We start from the raw sequence: 18,285 nt of genomic DNA on the forward strand, positions 1-18,285 counted from the left end.
GTTCCTTTAAAAATTTATTTTTCACCGCATTTCCAAACAATTTAAATCTCCGTGAAAGCAAGTTTTATATTTATGTTACAAGATGTTAACTGCGTTACTAAATAACGGAATATGTAGGGTATGTCGACTTCTCTAACACTGTCGTCCGTTCCACACAGTCTGCAACGTTTCCTGCTCTCGCCCCAACCTGTGTTGTTCATCACCAGCTCCGTCACTGGACCCAGAAGTGTTCCACACTTTTTACACACGAGAGTCTATGAAAAAAAAAAAAAATTCATTGCAACAATGGATTTTGTTTCGGACCTGAGACGAAAACTGGAATAAACCATTTCCACCGTTAATACTTCGAAGAGGACGAAAGAGAATTTTATCGCTGTCAAAGACACTTCGACGGTTTTGAAAGCTCGTGATGCTTATTCCAAATGGTCTCTGTACCAAATACGATTTTTGCAAGCAACGGCAAGAGTTGTTGAATGGAGCATTCGACTATTTTTGTGGAAATTTTTGAAACGATTTCGACCGTTTTACTACGAAGGTAGATACAATTTCGAGAAAATCTAGCGAGACGTTTTGAATGAAAATTCCAAATATACAAGAGTCGAGTTTAACATGCGGAAAGGATCATCGAAATGAATAACACAGGATTAAAAAAAAAATTATCTTTTATTTACATCACAGGTTTTATAGCGTAGACTTTATATACAGTATGATCGATTACGCTGGTTGTTATTCTAATAATAAATAGTTACAGAAAAATCAATGATCATCTGTCATGTTCGGTATTCGTAAACCGATGTTAGTTCTCAAATGCGATGTGTTAAACTTAAAAAAAATCAGTCTCAAGAAATATTTACAATGAAAAATGAATTTGATAATATTGGGATAGGATTTTGGATGTTTAATCAACTTCTTCGACGGTGGGTCCGTTGTAGTTGTTGTTGGCCTGTCTGTACTGAGCTCCACAGTCTCCGGGTCCGGCGGTCGCTCCGCCCTGGTGGATTTTCGTCATAATGGGAGAGCACTGTTTCTGCAGCTCTTCGAGTTTGTGTTTGTACTCTTCTTTGTCTGCGAGCGTGTTGTTGTCCAGCCACTTGATGGTTTCGTCGCACAGTTGTTTCACACTGTTCTTGTCAGACTCGTTGAGCTTGGAGCCGCTCTCGTCGACGGCCTGTTTCACCGAGAAGACGTAACTTTCGATTTGGTTACGAGCCTCGACTCTCTCCCGTTGTTCCTGGTCCTGGTCTCGGTAACGCTCGGCTTCGGCGAGCATTCGGTCGATCTCCTCCCGTGACAGACGCCCTTTGTCGTTGGTGATGCGAACGTCGTTGCTGCGACCGCTCGCGGTATCCTTGGCGGTGACGTGGAGAATACCGTTGGCGTCCATGTCGAAGGTGACGTCGATTTTGGGGACTCCTCGAGGGGCGGGTGCGATGCCGCTGAGTTCGAATTTACCGAGAATGTTGTTGTCCTTGGTCATGGCACGCTCGCCCTCGAACACTTGGATGGTAACGCCCGGTTGATTGTCCGCGTACGTGGTGAAGGTCTGCGTTTGCTTGCAGGGGATGCGAGCGTTGCGCTCGATGATCTTGGTCATGACACCACCCGCGGTCTCGATACCGAGCGAGAGCGGAGCGACGTCGACGAGAAGAACGTCCTGGAGACTCGAGTTCTTGTCACCCTCGCCGGTGAGAATTGCCGCTTGTACGGCGGCTCCGTAAGCAACAGCCTCGTCCGGATTGATGGAGAGATTGAGTTGTTTGCCGCAGAAAAAGTTTTGCAGCATGGATTGGATTTTGGGGATGCGAGTGGAGCCGCCAACGAGAACGACCTCGTGGATCGATCTTTTGTCCAGCTTGGCGTCGGCCAGTGCCTTTTCGACAGGTTCTAACGTCGCCCGGAAGAGATCCGCGCACAGCTCTTCGAAACGCGCCCTCGAGATTTTCGTGTAAAAATCGAGGCCCTCGTAGAGGGCATCGATCTCGATGGTAGCTTCGGTGCTCGATGACAGGGTACGCTTCGCTCTCTCGGCCGCTGTTCTCAACCTTCGCAGCGATCTCGGATTCGATTTGAGGTTTTTCCTGAATTTTCTCTCGAACTCCTTGCACAGATGGTCAACCAGCCTCGTGTCGAAGTCCTCGCCACCCAAATGGGTGTCGCCAGCTGTTGATTTGACCTCGAACAACGAGCCTTCGTCGATCGAGAGAATCGACACGTCGAAAGTTCCACCTCCGAGATCGAAGATCAGAACATTTTTCTCACCTTTCAAGTTTTTATCCAAACCGTAAGCAAGAGCCGCCGCTGTTGGTTCGTTGATGATCCTCAAAACGTTCAACCCGGCTATCGCACCGGCGTCTTTGGTGGCTTGACGCTGCGAATCGTTGAAATATGCCGGTACCGTGATGACCGCATCCTTGACACTCTGACCGAGGTAGGCTTCGGCCGTTTCCTTCATTTTCGTTAGGACCATCGACGATATCTCTTCCGGATTGAATCTTTTGTTTTCTCCGCGAAATTCCACTTGAATCTTCGGTTTTCCACCCTCACTTACGACCTTGAATGGCCAATGTTTCATGTCATTCTGGATCTTCGGGTCGTCAAACTTCCTTCCGATCAACCTTTTCGCGTCGAAAACTGTGTTCGATGGATTCATAGCCACTTGGTTCTTCGCCGCATCGCCGATCAGTCGTTCGGTGTCCGTGAACGCAACGTAACTCGGTGTTGTTCTGTTGCCCTGATCGTTCGCGATTATTTCCACTTTGCCTTGCTGCCACACTCCAACACAGGAGTATGTGGTTCCCAAGTCGATTCCAATTGCAGGCATTTTTATCACTACTTTACTCCTCACTTCTTCTTTCAATGTGTTTTGTTTCGTTTCGATTATTGTACTGACGCTCTGCCGGCCGCCGCTCGTATTTATACTCCCGCTCGGCGGCCTTCTCCCTCCACCGCGCTCGAGAAGCTTCCACTGTCGTTGCGACGGAGCTCTCTCGAATGTTCCTTCTCTCAACGACCGAATAAATTCATGCTTTATTCCTTTTTTTTCTCGAAGTAACTTTCGTAAATTCGATACTTTCAGTGTTTTATTAATTTTCTGTCTCCGCTCTAGAACGATTTATAAACCTAAAATTTCTACAAAGTGTTTTATGTGAATACAGTAAACGATATCGAAACTTCGGGAACATTCGACGAGCAACAGCCAAATCGATTTGTCCCTAAATTCCTTTCATTATTCAATGAAACTCTTGCAAATTCCACACTTTCGTTGTTTTATCGATTTTCCGTGTCTTTTGTTGCACTATTTATAAATCTGAAGATGTTATAAAGTGTTTCGTGAAAATTCAGGTAAACGACATCGAAGCGCCGAGAAAATTCGACGCGCTTCTCGGTCGACCTTGTTATTGTATTTCCTGTATACCCGGTTTTGTTCTCGTCTCTCTGTGGCGAACTGTTTTTTTTTCACGGTCAATGCTCCACTCAGTCGCTAAATTTATTCAAGGCCGTTAATTTCGTAGCAAAGTATTGGAAAATTGTTTGATTCATCGTATTCGAAATATCTTCATAAATAAAGTACGAACATTCTCGAATGAGCCGGAACTTCCTGAATTCTATATTTTTCCAGAGATTTCTGGGGCTTATTGATCCGAAGGTTATCGCGATTCTGCAGAAAATTTATTCATTCCTTAAATAAATCTAGCTAAATTCGTCAAATTTATGCAAACTACCGTAGTTTTTCTCCGTTCAAACGTTCTGGAATAATCTAGAAAAATTCTTGAGATTTATCTGATCTGACCATAGAAGCATCTAGAAGTTTACAATTTTCGAGTGTGCACTCCAGATTTGAATTTATGACGGACCTTCAATGAAGAGGTTCAATATTTTTTTATTGATTTTTCATTCTTTTATATAATCAAAATAATTTTTCAATATTCGATTTTTTTTCGTAAAGTTCTAGAGAAATCTACAATCTTTCAGGAGATATCAATGGAATTTCGAATGTTTTTCATATTTCCACACGATTCTATTCGCTTCTGGAAACGTCAACATATTCGGTATCATTATCACTAATAATGAGCAGTAAACACCTGCGTCGAAGGAGGGGGAACGTAAACCAAGTGAGAGAATATCTCAAGTGTTCGGCGGGTCAAAAGTAGGCATACGGAAACAGCAGCAATTGAGATAATGAGAAAAAAAATTTTCGAATTTTCACAATTCCTGAGAAGAACAGCAATTTCGCCACGTAGTTTTCCCTTTCTAGCAATTGCTAGAACCATTTATTCCAAAAAGTGGTGTGTTTTTTCAGAAAATGAATTTCTTGAGTTTTCTCGTTGAATATTGAGTATTCCATTTCTATCGTTGAGTGTGTTTTTAATATTTCTTTACACTCTGTGGTTTCTTTTTCAAGAAATTCATCCTCTTCGAACATACCCCTCAAATTATAATGTTGAAAATGCACAAAATGAAAAATTAGATTTTGAGACTTGGAAAAGGAACTCACCGTTGTTTTGTCGGAACAGTGGAACAGCCGATCTTGCAACAGGAAAGCACATCCATGAGATATCAATGAATCACGTTCCATTTCACCAAATCTCACGCCGCCACCTCTCCGTCGACCCTTGATGGGTTGTCTGGTCAACATATCGATGGGACCAGTACTTCGGACTTGCCATTTGTCCGAAACCATGTGCCGCAGCCTTTGATAATGAACCACACCGAAAAATATATCTGCTGTCAATTCGCGGCCGTCGATGCCCGAGTACATTCTTTCGGTACCGTAGTAATTATAACCACCGAGTTCTAATAATTTTCCAAAATAATCGACGGCTGTGTCGTCCTCGGTGAAGCGGAAAGGCGTCGCGTCGTGTACCAGTCCGTGAATCGCTGCTGATTTACCGGCCATGACCTCGATCATCATAGCTTAAAAAATGAATAAATTGAATGGAAGAAATCGATCGAGGAGAATAAAATAATTTTGATTTTTTTCGAAGCCCTTACCAATTGTCATACGACTTGGAAAACCGTGAGGATTGAAAACAATGTCGGGTACGAGACCAGTTTCCGTGAACGGCAAATCTTCGGCTGGCCATTTTTGCGAGCAAATACCTTTTTGTCCGGCTCGTGACGCGAATTTGTCGCCGACACTTGGATTACGCTGGAAGATGCGATTTTCATTAATCAGAAAATATTTGACATTGGCAACCTTTGATGAATGAAATTTTTGAATTATTTACTGGAACGCGGAATGTTATGCAGGCTCGTCGAGGCACGTGATTGTGGAACGTCCCACAAAGTCGCACATTATCTACGAAAATTTCTTCCTTGCCTTTGTATTTTCCAATCACGTATCGTGACTGTTCAGCATCGTACATGCTAAAACCGAGGAAGTGGGTAAATACGCTGATAAACGTTGAGGGGATACTCGTTCATGTAATTTAACGCGAATCAATTACCAGTAATAAGGATCCCCGTCTTTGAGCGGAGTTCCAGGATTCGGCAAACCGTCAGGCTCCAATTTCTCTGCAAGTTCTTGCTTCTCAGGATCACGAGCAAAGTAACTTTTTGGATCTTTGAGATCGATGAACTCGGACTTGTAAATCATGCCGTGAGCCAAACCTCGTTCGTAAGCTGATTTGTTTATTATCATCGCATCTTCCATGTCATAACCCTGAATATAGTGAAAAATGATCGTGTTTGAATTATTATTGGAGAACAGGAAACATTAAAATGGAAAAGGAAGAATTTCGTTCGACACAAAAAAAAAAGCTCTTACCGTGTAAGAAATGACCGCAACGATTGCGTTAGTTCCCATAGCAAAATCGTCCAAATTTATATTATCATGATGCACAGGTCTGAATAATGGAGTTCCAGGAGTCTGAAGTCTGTACAATTTCGTCTCGGATTGTAGTTGCCACGTATGGCAAGGTGTGCCCATTGTTTGTTTACCCATCTGCAATTAAAAAAATATAAAAAATATTTCAATCATCACTGCTTATTAAACACTATTTTGTCGTCTCAACAATGAAATTTACCTGACACTGGTACATGTTTCTTGGACTTTGATTGCAATCGGGCATGGGAATGAGACAAGCAAGATTGCTGAGAAACGATGTTTTAGCGAGCTCTTGATGTGTAGTTAACTGCAAAAGTTAAGGGTATTTTTCACTAATGATTCGTTGGGATCATGACATAATTTACTAAAAATGTATTATTTAAAAGAATGATAATACAGCAGTCGATAAACTAAAATTGTGTTATTCAAAATATTCTTACGCCTTCGTAGGCTTCGGAAGGTGTGACGGAAACGTGCATGTAAACTTGTTCAAAAGTTCCGATGAGTTCAACTTTATTTGCAATTAAGTTGAGAACCGGTCTCATCATGCGTGCAGGTCCGGTGAACAAAAAGAGACCTGGATACTGCGATGGCACGTTTTTCTTTGGTACCAAAACAATTTCCATCGTGTTGGGAACCTGGAAAATGATTCAGTACAGTCATTTCTCTGCGATAAATTTATTTGTACCATCCCAGTACACTTCTACTGTGCGTCAGAAGGGCAGTGGGAAATTCTTCAGACTTACTTGCTTTCCATCGATCTTCAATAAACGAAGTTTGTCAACAACCCGCGAAACAATTTCATCCTCCATGAGACCGATGACTTTTCCGTCGAGCATTACCGTGTACGAAGTTTTCCAATCGTCAGCAATGTTGATTGGAACCATACCAAGATCTAGTAGAACCGAAGGAATCGCAGCTTTCAATTTTGGATCGGGGTGACGTGTCAAGGTACAGTTCATCGTCAGATGGTTGAGAAGACCGCAAGGTGCACCGTCCGGTGTATGTACGGGACAGATGAAACCTGTTGAAAAATGCATTTCCATTCAGTAATAATATTAGATCAAGAATGAAGCGATTCAAAAAAACTCTTTTGATGAAAAAGCTCCATTTCGTCTCATGAATAATGAAATTTCATGTTTTTTTTTCATATTGTCGTGGATGTTTATCGTTTTTTATAGGAACCTCGTTGAAATGAACAATTTCATTACCCCAAGCATCAGGCAACAGTTGTCTAGCTTCGGTGGTCCTCATTTCCTGAAAGAATGAGCCTCTGTGCGTGGCTCGGAAATGGCTCATATATCGCATTCTATTGATGTTTTCTGCGACAATAGTTAACCCGGTGTTCTGCATCAGTCCCAATCCTGTTTGTGATTTGATATTTCCAGTGGCCAAGAAGTTTTCCATTTGGCTCTCGAAGGTTCCAGTTTGTTTCAAAATTGTGAGCATCTCCGCTGTGAATTGGGAGGTCTAAATGAGTCTTTTTTATTCGACATTGTGGAAATTCGTCGAGAGATTTTTTCAAGAATCAAAATACTTACACACAGTCAACTTGTACCCGTTGCCCGCACTTTTGGCTCGTCTCGTGATCAACATTCTGATAATGGTAAGCCACATTGACATTTTGTCTTTTAATACTTGTAGATACAAATGTCCACCGAGGAGACATTCTTGCATCATCACAGCATCAGCACCCTCTACTACGCTCTTTTCACCCGCACAAGTAAATAATTTTTGAGTCATGAATATGAGGAGATTAAATTTTTCCATTGGATCGTCGATGTGGATGGCAACGCATTGTCTAGAAAAAGGGGAACAACAAAATCCTTTATAAACAGTTCACATTTTGAAGAATATTAATTGAATAAAAATGAAGATCTTTTTTAGTAATTTGTTTCAGGCTAATGCAAAAAATATTGTTACGAACTTGACGATGTAATCGCAGACTTCAATGTCCGTTGTGTTAGGATCCAGTTCGTATAGTTTGATTCTAAACATTTTGCCCATATAAGCTTTACACTGTTCGTGCGAGTGCAAATTTTCGTCGTGTACTGCTCGTAGCATGTTGAGAATCGATCCTTTGTAATAAACATCATCTTCCCGACCTGCTATGAGAGCATTGTAAATATATTTATCCGACACGTCGGCAAGGCATTTGAGCATGAGGACAAGTGGCACGTAATATAAAATTTTACGATGGCTGAACATTAGCTTGGCAGAACCGTCAGTCACGTAATGCAACGTGTTCGTCTGTGAACAAAAATTTCAATATTATATTTAAAACTTTCAGTCTTGAAAAATTTTGTTTTGACTCAACATTATTTCATATTTTCAAAAAAATGAAGAATGATTTTGCTTACCGTGGCTGTATTGTCGTCACGGACACATCTAATCAGTAAACCCAGATCACTGAAATTGATTCCACGGCCTTTCCAGCCTGATCGTTTTATTGCAATAGGATAATTGCGTCTAGTCATTAGCAACATTCGTATGAGCCTTTCGTGTCCTTTAACTATAAAATATCCTCCCCATTCGTGTTCATGTTCTCCATGTTTTATCAACTCAGCAGGACTCAATTTATTCAAATGGCAACGGTTTGACTGTTGTTATAGAAAAGAAAATGTCAAATACTTGTACAAAAAATATGTATATCAGGGCCATGTGACATCAAAGAAATTTACATTTGAGAAAAACTTTGCAATCCTTGAACTCTTATCTGATAAAATAATTAGCCTGTTGAAAGAAGCATATATGATTCACAAAAATCTCAAGTAAATGATTGATCAATATTTGAGGTTGAAATAGGATTGTCATTGAATCACGAGCATGGGTTTAACTTTTTTTCGTGGTTTCTGACACGGAAGTATTTACCTTAACCATGATAGGAATTTCTCCCAAATCTTTTTCAATGTGCTCTTGTAGTCTTCCATTTATGGACCACCCGATTTTGCCTATGAGTTTGCCCTTGTACGTGGAGCCCCTTTGCCTACATTCTGTCGGATAGATTTTGTGATTTCTAATTCCGATTGTTCCGGTTGGTGCCATGGGCTGATATATCGTTGCATCTTCGATCCAAAGTGCAATTTTGTCATTGTTGGCAAGAGTTAAATGAACCGGTAATACCTCTTTCATGGAATTCTCTAGTCCATCGTCCAGCATATAATTAAAAGAGTCTATATGAGGCTTGCCAAGTATCTGCAAGAGCTGATAAACAATAATGTTTGGTTAGACGGTTTCATTAAAATTGTTTGCGGTGGTATTTTACTTACAGGATTTTGCGCCTCAGCAGGTTTCCCAAAATCTTCTGAGGTATTTGACAATACGGGTTCGACCAACATGTTTACATTAGTTAAATATTTTTGTGGTGTAAATAATAAAAAATTCGAGCACACGTTTTTGTACTCCGGTGCGTCGAACACGTGCTTGGGTTTTTGCGAGTGGCTCCATCATTTAGTCGTTGTTGGACCCAGCAGCCTACAGACTCACTGGGTAAAAGTTTATCCGAAAAAGTTCGACAATCGTCTGTTGATTATTCACTTTTACTCGATTAGTAAACGCGCTGCCGACCGGAATTAACTTTTCGCAATTAATTTCTTCCATGAAAACTCATCGGTAGTTTGAGAAAAATAATTATTACTCTACTCGTTCGGTAAATTACCGACAGTTGTTTGTACTGTAAATTCATATATTTTTTACGATTTGGGAGAATTGGTTTAATATTTTGGAATAACCATGGTGGATGCGTTTTGTTTCGTTAAAATGACTTTTTTTCTTTCTAATTGTACCCCTTAAATTTTTTCCATAAACTGTTTGAATAACCATTTCTGCTGGTCATTCCGTTACGACTTGGTCTTGTAGTGTCTCATTTCGCCACCATCTGCCTCAAGCGCTTTTTGCTGTTCGTGCCATTTTATTTGGTTGATGAAACTGCTACGGAACGTGACTGGTTTAGTCAATTTTTTTTCTTGCTGCTTCAAAACCATAAATTTCAATAATCGTCATCTCAAACTTGAATTTATGGTAACATTGGGTTCCCCATTAATTTAATGGAGTCCAATAAAAAAACCTGTTCCCCTCCAAATTGGTGTCACGTGGTTTTACTCATGAAAAACATTGCAGTTACTCAAGGAAGAAAATTCAGTTTTGTCAAACTTCCTTCCATTCGAAATATTTCCACCACTCGTCGTTATAGAACGAGATAGTCGCAGGTGATCACATGAAAACCCGCAGTAATCGGGTTCACCTTCGTACGTGTTCGCGTTTCAAATTTGCTGATTTAGCGTTTGAATTATTTATTCGGAGGGAAATAAGCAAGGAGAGTTCTTTGGCTCGCTTCGAATTCGGGGGTAATCGGTGAGTAGCTGAAAACACGTTTCTATCACGGAATTATTATTTCACGTGATTCGCTTGATTCCCCGAGGGGGAATCGTTGTACCCAAGCAGCCCAATGCTCGGAGAAAAATCTTGCCTCTGGTCTGCTCGGAACCTAATCTCGTCCACATATTTTACGAATATTTTTTTTTCACCATTGTTTATCATCGAAATGAGTGAAATGAGAGTAATCACTTTTCATTAGTCCCGAACGAAAAGTGACGAGTTTCTCTTTATACCGGAAAATCAAATCGACAGAGCATAACGAACACGCGAGAGCATGCCCTCTTCGTATAATTATTCCAATTGATAATTCCATTCTTAATTATTATTCTTATTATTAATTAATTTGTTAGTGTAAAAATGATGCATTAGGATTTTCATGCTAAATAGAAATATTTTCGGATACTTTGAGCCGAGTCATATGCGATGTGAGATGGAAAGAACAGGAGATAAATGAAAAAATAGAAAAATAGGTTGAAGCTCGGTGAAAAACAAGGCGAGGGGGTCATTCTGGGAGGTATTCGGTTATTGGAAACTATTCGTTATACGGGAGACGTTGATAACGAATGAAGTTTCCAATAATTTATCATCGTCGAGAAAATCGAATGCGTTCGATTGTTTTTTTCCTCATTTTTGCAATGGTTTTTACCTTTCATCGAGACGTTTTCTCGCCAAGAGAAAAATACGTGAAATATGAATACTTTTTTGTTTGTTTGATTATTTTTGTTTTCGAACAGTATTCGCATCTGCATTCCGAGTACTTCTGAGAATCGAATGGGGTTTGATTTATGAGTTCGATACTCTTGGTATCGAATAATATACGTCGCTCAAGCTTCCTTCGGTTCTCCTTACCGTTGGTCGTTTGTTTATATTCGACTTCGTAAACCGCCCTACGAAGACCGTACAGTAATTGACCTTCAAATTTTTCCAAGGGCACGTGGAACGTGCTGCTATGAATATGCGGCAAATTCGTGAGTTCTCGTCTGTTTTTCGATGCCTCCTTTTGTTGACAAAACATTCTAAAGAGACGATTTCCAAATGGAGAGAAATAAAATCTGTTGAAATGCTTGAGCTATCGATTCTTTAAGCTCGGCAGGTTTTTCCTCTCTCGTCATGAGAATCCTCACGGTAAATACGCGCGAGGGCGAGTGGAGGGCACTCGAAACAAAGCCGGGGAAAGTGCTTCTTATTTTAAGAAGTCTTAAAACGCAATTCCTATTTTTCGTTTTTTTTTTCTTCGTTCCACGTCGCCCTTGAACGTTTGACTGACAATGTCCTTGGACACGGACGCTCGTGGGCCCGCGAACGGTCTTCGAACTAAGAATAATAGAATTTAGCACAATCGTTGGTTTTTCGAAATTCCTTCAAATAAAATTAGCCGCGCTTGACCATGATTTTTGGTTTCATTTAGTGAATAATATTCCGGTCAATAAAAATCTGAGAATTTCGTCCCCTTTACCGCGTAATTCTCTGGCTTTGATTCGATAATAATTATTTAATATTTCACTCGAATTTTTAACTACCGATGAATAAATGAAGCTCCATCATCGAAGCGGAACTCCATACAAGAGTCGGACGTTATTAAGGCGTTCGGGGGAAGAAAAAAACGTGGGATCGAGAGAAAAGAAAGGAAAAAGGGTTGAAAGTACGAAAAAGGAGAGTAAAGAGCAAAGACCTTGCGGCGGGGGTCGAAAAGCCCTAAATGAAATATTAACGAACTCGAGTCTGGCCTGTATTTCCACTGGGAAGACCGGAGAGACATTCCACTGGAGTCTCAAACATCGAAGGGGGGGTGTTTCGAATCTCCTTTTGTAGCAGCTCGCCGAAAAGAGGAAAAATATCTGTATAGACGCGAGGGAAAATAAAAAACTCGTTAATCCCGATGCATATTTGGAATTCGAGGCGATATTCCCTCGTGTTTGCGTTCATCGACTGCAAACTAATTTACCTTCTCCGACTAGCTCCCCGCGCGGTACTCATGAAGCCGCCTTAATGGGGTCTAATGGAGAACCTTTTTGCCTCAATCATTTATTTATTCAAGCAATTGTTTCTCGATCTTGAAGAACCCAATTTTGTGCAAAATTCAATAATTTATATAAACATTTTTTAATGAAAAGGTCAATGATCCAGTTGAATTTTTTTTTTTAATAAACAAATTTCCGAAATGACAATTTTTGCGGTAATGCCAAAAATTTAATTTCTCAAACAAATGTATTTTCTATTATTAATTTTATTATTATTAATTAAAAATTGATTAATTTAAAATTCTGGATTATTAATTTATTAATAGAAACTGACTAATTAGAAATTAGATATTTATTTTCTCAAAGATTTGAATTTTGGGTGCAGGAAGTTGGCGATCCTTCGATCACTGCGATAAACGTGCCAATCGAGCCTCGAATAACCGTTTTTTTGTGATTTTTTTCAGGCAGAAGCGAGCTCAACACTCTCCTCGTGATCCGTCAAATGATCTGGGAAAAAAGGGCAATAACACGAAAATGAAATTCTCCCAGTCAAGGATCACACGCTTCAGGGGTGGATGGTGGCTTAATTCTGAGAGCATATTGGACATTATTAATCCATCCGAAGGGATGGGGCGAAAGATTTATAGGACTCGGCTATTTCAGACTGATAAGACTTGGACGTCAGGTTGCGCAAGGTTATAAAACGCGCTCAGGAACGTCGTAACGAGAGTTTCAAGTGCGAGAGGCCTCTCCTCAACTTCCGCCAAGCTTTGGGTAGTCTAATTAACCAACGAAGGGAAAGAGCACGAGGCAGAGAGAGAGAGAGAGAGAGAGAGAGAGAGAGAGAGAGCGAGAGAAGGGAGAAAGCACAAAGTGGAGAGACGACGTGGCCACGAAAACGGAAAAGGGGTTTAAAGGCTTCACCAACGTAGACACCCCAGCACACACACACACACACACACACACGAGAACACTCACCTTTATCCCGAAAATTAAGTGAGCCTGGCCCCAGAGCCAACAACTAACCTCGATAGCCCGCAACGTGTATACACAGTTATACATTTTAGTGTGAAATATATTTACAAAATATTAAATCCCAGAGGAGCTTTCAACTTGTACAAATGACACGAAACTCGTCCGGTTCGTGTTGATGAGGAAACGAGCTGCAAAGCCTCGATCGAATCGCACTCTACTCCTCTACACATTAACGTGCCAAAGTGTGTCTGTATATCGATGATTAAGAGGGGAATCGAGGTGAAAAAAGTTTGGCAGCTTCTCGCGTCCGCAGTCGAGCCACTATGCGGCAAACTGTTCGGGGATGTTTATTAGAATTGGGGCCAGCAACATCTTCGAGGAATCTTCCAATTTTTCCTTGGCACGTGAGCGAAAAAAAGGATTTTTTCCATATTTTTAGAGCTTTTAATGGATCGTAGCCGCTCCCCTGCGGTGTACACCTGCTGAAGTAGCTTTTTACGGTGCACGACAGTTCACTTGCATCCACTCACAGGAAACTACTGTTTCGAGTAGTTTTTTGTTTACCTTCGTACCGAGGCTCTTCAAAGGGCAGTTTTTTCGCCACAGTTGAAACTAATTCCGGGGAAATCAGAAGCCCAAGCGTTCCCAAAACACACAGGGAATTGCACAGAGAGGCAAAGAAAGGGGAGAAAAGAGAGTGAAGGGCCTTAATTATATAACGTGTTTCAAGCAACACCAGTCGCAACCGTGGCTAAAGCTGCTTCTCCGCTACTCTCGGCACACCGAGACGCTCCTCACTCCCCGGCGCGGCTGCATCAGCAAAGGGGTAAACCTTGCGAGATTCTCCTATAATATATGGAAGGGCCTAAACACCCTGATAGGCATTGTATTTTCTCTCGTATACACCGAGATTCTCCTTTCTCGTTTGCTAACCGGAGCATTAATAGTCTCGACGTATATTCACCTAGCGTAATTAGCTCTGGCGACCACCAAATTTCACGAATTAAGACAGAATCTGCCTCACGGATTATCAGACGAAAAAAATCAACGAACACTGTTAAAATGCGGAGTGAGCTTGACAGTTCAGTGGATCATGAAAAAGTCAAGAGTCCAACGGTAAAAATCAGTTTGATTGATCGATTGGTTCAAAAGTCCTTTAAAGATATTTGAAGCTTTGCCTTTATCAGTATTTTTTGTTCCAATATATATTTATTTATGTTTTTGATGCAGGTGAGCGGATGAGATTCCTTGCGACTGTGTACAGCTTGCGATTCTTCATCATTGTTTCCGGTGGCTTTGTCAAGTGGAATTTGATTTTCGAGATTTTTGGAAAATCCCGTGACTCCGGAAGCTGGAACTCATCGGACCAACGTTTTCGAGGCTCGATATGTTTCGTGCAAAGGAAATTTTGTGATCCGCAGATGAATCTTTGAGCGGGCGTTCCCACGCAGTAAGAATGCGACTAGTCTTTATTTACCTCTTCGGATTCTTAGGCCCGCAGCATAGAGAGGGTGGAAAAATAAAGTTTCTCCTTGATTTCCGGCTCACCGAGAGAGTATTTTCTCGCTCCACAAACTCGCTGTAGAATTAAGCAGTGTTAATCGTTAGAAGAAACAAAAGCTTCACGATCCCTCCTATTTTTATGATTATTATTATTATGATTTTGTATCCTTTTTTCTCTATTTCTTTATTTTTCGAAAGTAAAAGTTGCGTGAAATCTTTACGATCAAAGTAGAATACTTTTTCGTCCGTATTGTACGACCCTCTCGACGGTTCTTTCGCTTACCAGCCCTCCCTCCTCTCTTCGCCACCATTCTCGTGGCCCAATGCGCGATTACACTCTGGTGCACTCGTAAAAGCGTGAAACAGCTTCTCTAATGAAATCCTGGGCAAACGTTTTTTCTCTTTTTCTTTTTCAAGAGGCTAAAAGAGAAAGAGGCGAGCGAGGTTGTGTGGGAAGAATTGAAAAGACCCGTTCGTTATTTTTTTTGCGTTTTTTATTCTCGAACATTATCATCTTTCGTTAACTCAATAATTTTATAAAAATTCGATTATTCTAGCGGACTCTCGTCATTCGATTTTTTTGTATATGCATAATCATTTACATTTTTGTGCACGAGTTCTAGATCAATATAATTAAAAATTATACGCTAGTTGTTACGAGCGATTGGTACGAACATTTTTCTTCATTTCATATTTTAGAAATTATGAAACTTTCGATTGTACTTGTGTGGTTTGTTCTCAATTCAGTTACTTTTTTAATTTGTGCTTATATCGTGTTTTTTTAACACTCTACGAAATGGACGATTTCATATTTTAGAAATTATGAAACTTTCGATTGTACTTGCGTGGTTCGTTCTCAATTCAGTTACTTTTTTAATTTGTGCTTATATCGTGTTTTTTCAACACTCTACGAAATGGACGGTTTTCTGACATTCATTTTATTGTATTTTTTTATATTTATAGATACCTGACTTTCTCCTCGTCTGCAAGGGGATTTTCATAATTACAAGTTTTTCAATCGGGAAAAAATGGAATTTTCATCTCACTGTGCAACGACACGATTCGATAAATATTTGTGATGGAAACGCCGACGACGAAGCTTCGTAAATTGTCGCTGCAGCGATAAGGAAAATCTCTCAATTAATATTCTTTTTCTTTATTCGTGCCTCGAACTCGATATTTATGTTTATACAATATTTACAAGTATCGTAAATTTTTATGGACTTGGGAATCGTTGATAAACGGTTCGGAGGTTTTGTTGAGGGAAAGACGGATTGATGGCAACGAGGGTTGGTTTTCCTCGGAGGGCCATGAATTCTCCGAGTGTTTGAAACGCTCTGTTGGCAGTCGAGATTGTACGTAGTCTTGAAAATCATGAAGAGCAAGGAGAGAGAGAGATGCCTTAACGAGCGTTTTAACGAGGGGTCATTGTCGGTGCACCTAAAAGCCACCCACACGATTGCCACTCGAGTAAACTTCTCTCATCGAGCCTCGAAGACTCTTTCCCTCTTTATCTCGTTCTCCCCTAGCTTTGTATCAGCCCCAGAAACGTGATTTTTACGCGAAAGAATTTTCCCGCCTTTCTCTTTGACGAATTATTTCGCCTGCTCACCATCGTATATTGAGGGGAAACTTGAAAATTGAAAATCTTACGAATTTTATCGATTTACACTAAGCTAAATTACAATCTAATCTTCCAGGCAGTTTCGCTAGTCAATAAAACTTGTCATCTTCGAATAATCAATCCTACACATAAAAAACGATGCGATAAACTTTTGTTTCTTAAAAAATGATGAAAAATACTGTTTCGTCTGGAAATGTGGACGGAAAATTGATCGTCAAAGTTGTAAAAATCGTTTCGTTTGAATAACGGACGGAAATGAAGCTCATTTCGATGAGATTCTCCTCTAAAATTTCATCGACGAATCCTCGAAACTCCCCTGGCTTTTATCGGATTTTCAACCATTCGAGATTAGAGTCCCGCATTTGAAAAAAAAAAAAAACAAAACAAAACAAAACGGACGGATTTTCATCGTAAATATTGATCTACGATTCAAGTCAAGTCTTTTCATATGTCCCCGTTGTGGTGGGAACAACGTTACTTAACAAGTAACGTTTCAATGAAAGCATTTAAGGGTGGGTAAATATCGCGTACCAAACGGCAACCGTGATGAGAAATATCGTCGTCGTTGAATACAAACTCGATGCACTGTTGCAACCGTCCTCCGAGCATGTACATTCTTCCCAAAAAACACCGTTTTCTTCAACACCCCAGTTACAGACACCGGTTATACTTTTCCTAGCAACGGATGCACAACTACGCTGTACCTGTCGCCACCTTCCATCCCCTATAAAACAGAGAAACACACGAGAAATCTTGTTTATTTATTTTTTTTTCATTATGGGGTCTACATAATTAGACGGGCGAATAAGAGACTTCACAATTTTTTTTGATCGGTATGAATTATAAATATGGATATAAAAAATGTTAGGCCTAAAAAATATATTTTTAAAATACACAAAAAAAATTTTTTTATATTTATTTTGCTCAGTTTTCGTACAGAAAAATGGGGGAGACGACAGGTCCAAAAAAAATATGGGTGTGCGCTGTTGATAAAAGGTTTGTTTGGAGATTTTATGAACGAGCCGTCCAAAAACGTAATTTTGAGAAAAACAAGTTTAAACAGAGGCAGGTTCGCGTACCGCACTGGGCGGTGCGTATGAACAATCGATTTTTTGAAAATTCTAATTGGGGCAGACCCCTTAATTTGACTTGGATGAAAAAATTGGAGTAAAATAATTATCATTTTTAATGAATTTTCTTTATCAATCTTCGAGTAAAATGTACTCCATTTCTATGAGCCACAAAAATTCTTCATTAATGTTAAATGGTTGATTGAAAAAAATGACGAAGAAAAAATGCTTACAGATGAATCCACGAGGACTTTGCCTAGTGAGTTTCACGCAGAACGTGCCAGGAGTTACGGAATCGAGACTGCTGCACTCGACCGGTGAGTTTTTGTCTGTGTCATATTTCTTATAAGCCCCGCACAAGTCTTTTCCTTTGGGATCTTGGTCGCTGCCGCATTGATAACAGCGAATTGCTTCGCAGCCTGAAAGGACCGATGATTTTATCATAACAATAAATTAGAGTTGAAAAATTTTTCGATCGTAAGTGATGCGAGTGATTTTATCGATCGAGCATGAAACAAATGCAAACAAAAACGATGGAGCAAGAATCAATATTTTCTATGTTTTTTCAATGATTTTTTGTACAATTTTCACGCAGGTGATTCGATTTACAAATAGTTTAAATCATTTGTTCCAGTGCAGGAGAAGAAAAACGTGAACACGAAAATATCCAAGATGTCGACGCCCAGTGATCGAGCAAACTGCGTCCCCTGCATTGGATTCCCTCGAAATTCACTTTTACCTCACCTATTATCGAGCACAATAACGTAGCAACGACGAGAAAACTTGTTCTGCCCGGCAAACCCATCGTGAATCGAACTTGCACTTTTTCTTATCGTCACCCTCGCCAATCTTATTTTTATTTTAACGTCAACACTAATATTAAATATCAGGAAGCAACGTAGTCTCGACACTTGTTGTCAGCATACTAACGCTCGGCATACCTGACGT

General features: G+C 40.3%; 3 protein-coding genes and 1 long non-coding RNA gene across 4 annotated transcripts; 1 reads left to right on the forward strand and 3 right to left on the reverse strand.

Annotated features, from left to right (window-relative positions):
* Position 1: 1 nt before the first annotated feature.
* RpI135 (RNA polymerase I subunit Rpl135) lies at positions 2–9,259 on the reverse strand. Its single transcript, XM_043419932.1, has 15 exons — positions 9,097–9,259; positions 8,699–9,031; positions 8,188–8,427; positions 7,755–8,077; positions 7,369–7,628; positions 7,039–7,281; positions 6,574–6,851; positions 6,268–6,465; positions 6,027–6,134; positions 5,768–5,944; positions 5,448–5,662; positions 5,229–5,367; positions 4,993–5,149; positions 4,496–4,914; positions 2–254 (listed from the first exon to the last, which is right to left on the reverse strand). The coding sequence occupies exons 1-15, from the start codon at positions 9,163–9,165 to the stop codon at positions 42–44; spliced, it is 3,372 nt and encodes a 1,123-aa protein (XP_043275867.1). The 5' UTR covers positions 9,166–9,259; the 3' UTR covers positions 2–41.
* Positions 645–2,899, reverse strand: LOC122411255 (major heat shock 70 kDa protein Ab-like). Its single transcript, XM_043419942.1, has one exon. The coding sequence runs from the start codon at positions 2,819–2,821 to the stop codon at positions 899–901; it is 1,923 nt and encodes a 640-aa protein (XP_043275877.1). The 5' UTR covers positions 2,822–2,899; the 3' UTR covers positions 645–898.
* Positions 9,260–9,909: 650 nt separating the features above from the next.
* On the forward strand, positions 9,910–15,006 carry LOC122410980 (uncharacterized). The gene is made up of 3 exons (XR_006261045.1): positions 9,910–10,180; positions 12,630–14,256; positions 14,371–15,006. It is a non-coding gene; the product is annotated as an uncharacterized lncRNA (long non-coding RNA).
* Positions 15,007–15,119: 113 nt separating this feature from the next.
* LOC122410979 (protein quiver) lies at positions 15,120–18,278 on the reverse strand. Its single transcript, XM_043419490.1, has 3 exons — positions 18,082–18,278; positions 17,571–17,756; positions 15,120–16,991 (listed from the first exon to the last, which is right to left on the reverse strand). Exons 1-3 carry the CDS (start codon positions 18,140–18,142, stop codon positions 16,774–16,776), a joined length of 465 nt encoding a protein of 154 aa, XP_043275425.1. The 5' UTR covers positions 18,143–18,278; the 3' UTR covers positions 15,120–16,773.
* Between the last annotated feature and the right edge of the window lie 7 nt (positions 18,279–18,285).

Source organism: Venturia canescens, chromosome 5 (assembly GCF_019457755.1).
Source record: "Venturia canescens isolate UGA chromosome 5, ASM1945775v1, whole genome shotgun sequence".
Lineage (NCBI taxonomy): Eukaryota > Metazoa > Arthropoda > Insecta > Hymenoptera > Ichneumonidae > Venturia > Venturia canescens.

Excerpts from the sequence above, each read along its gene's own strand:
- LOC122411255 (XM_043419942.1), bottom strand. The coding sequence starts at position 2,821 with ATGCCTGCAATTGGAATCGACTTGGGAACCACATACTCCTGTGTTGGA.
- RpI135 (XM_043419932.1), bottom strand. The coding sequence starts at position 9,165 with ATGTTGGTCGAACCCGTATTGTCAAATACCTCAGAAGATTTTGGGAAA. Across the intron at positions 8,078-8,187 it reads GTGACGACAATACAGCCACG|ACGAACACGTTGCATTACGT; the intron begins GTAAGCAAAATC and ends TTTTGTTCACAG. Across the intron at positions 6,466-6,573 it reads TGAAGATCGATGGAAAGCAA|GTTCCCAACACGATGGAAAT; the intron begins GTAAGTCTGAAG and ends ATCATTTTCCAG.
- LOC122410979 (XM_043419490.1), bottom strand. The coding sequence starts at position 18,142 with ATGGGTTTGCCGGGCAGAACAAGTTTTCTCGTCGTTGCTACGTTATTG. Across the intron at positions 17,757-18,081 it reads GTTATTGTGCTCGATAATAG|GCTGCGAAGCAATTCGCTGT; the intron begins GTGAGGTAAAAG and ends CGGTCCTTTCAG. Across the intron at positions 16,992-17,570 it reads AAGTCCTCGTGGATTCATCT|GGGATGGAAGGTGGCGACAG; the intron begins GTAAGCATTTTT and ends TCTGTTTTATAG.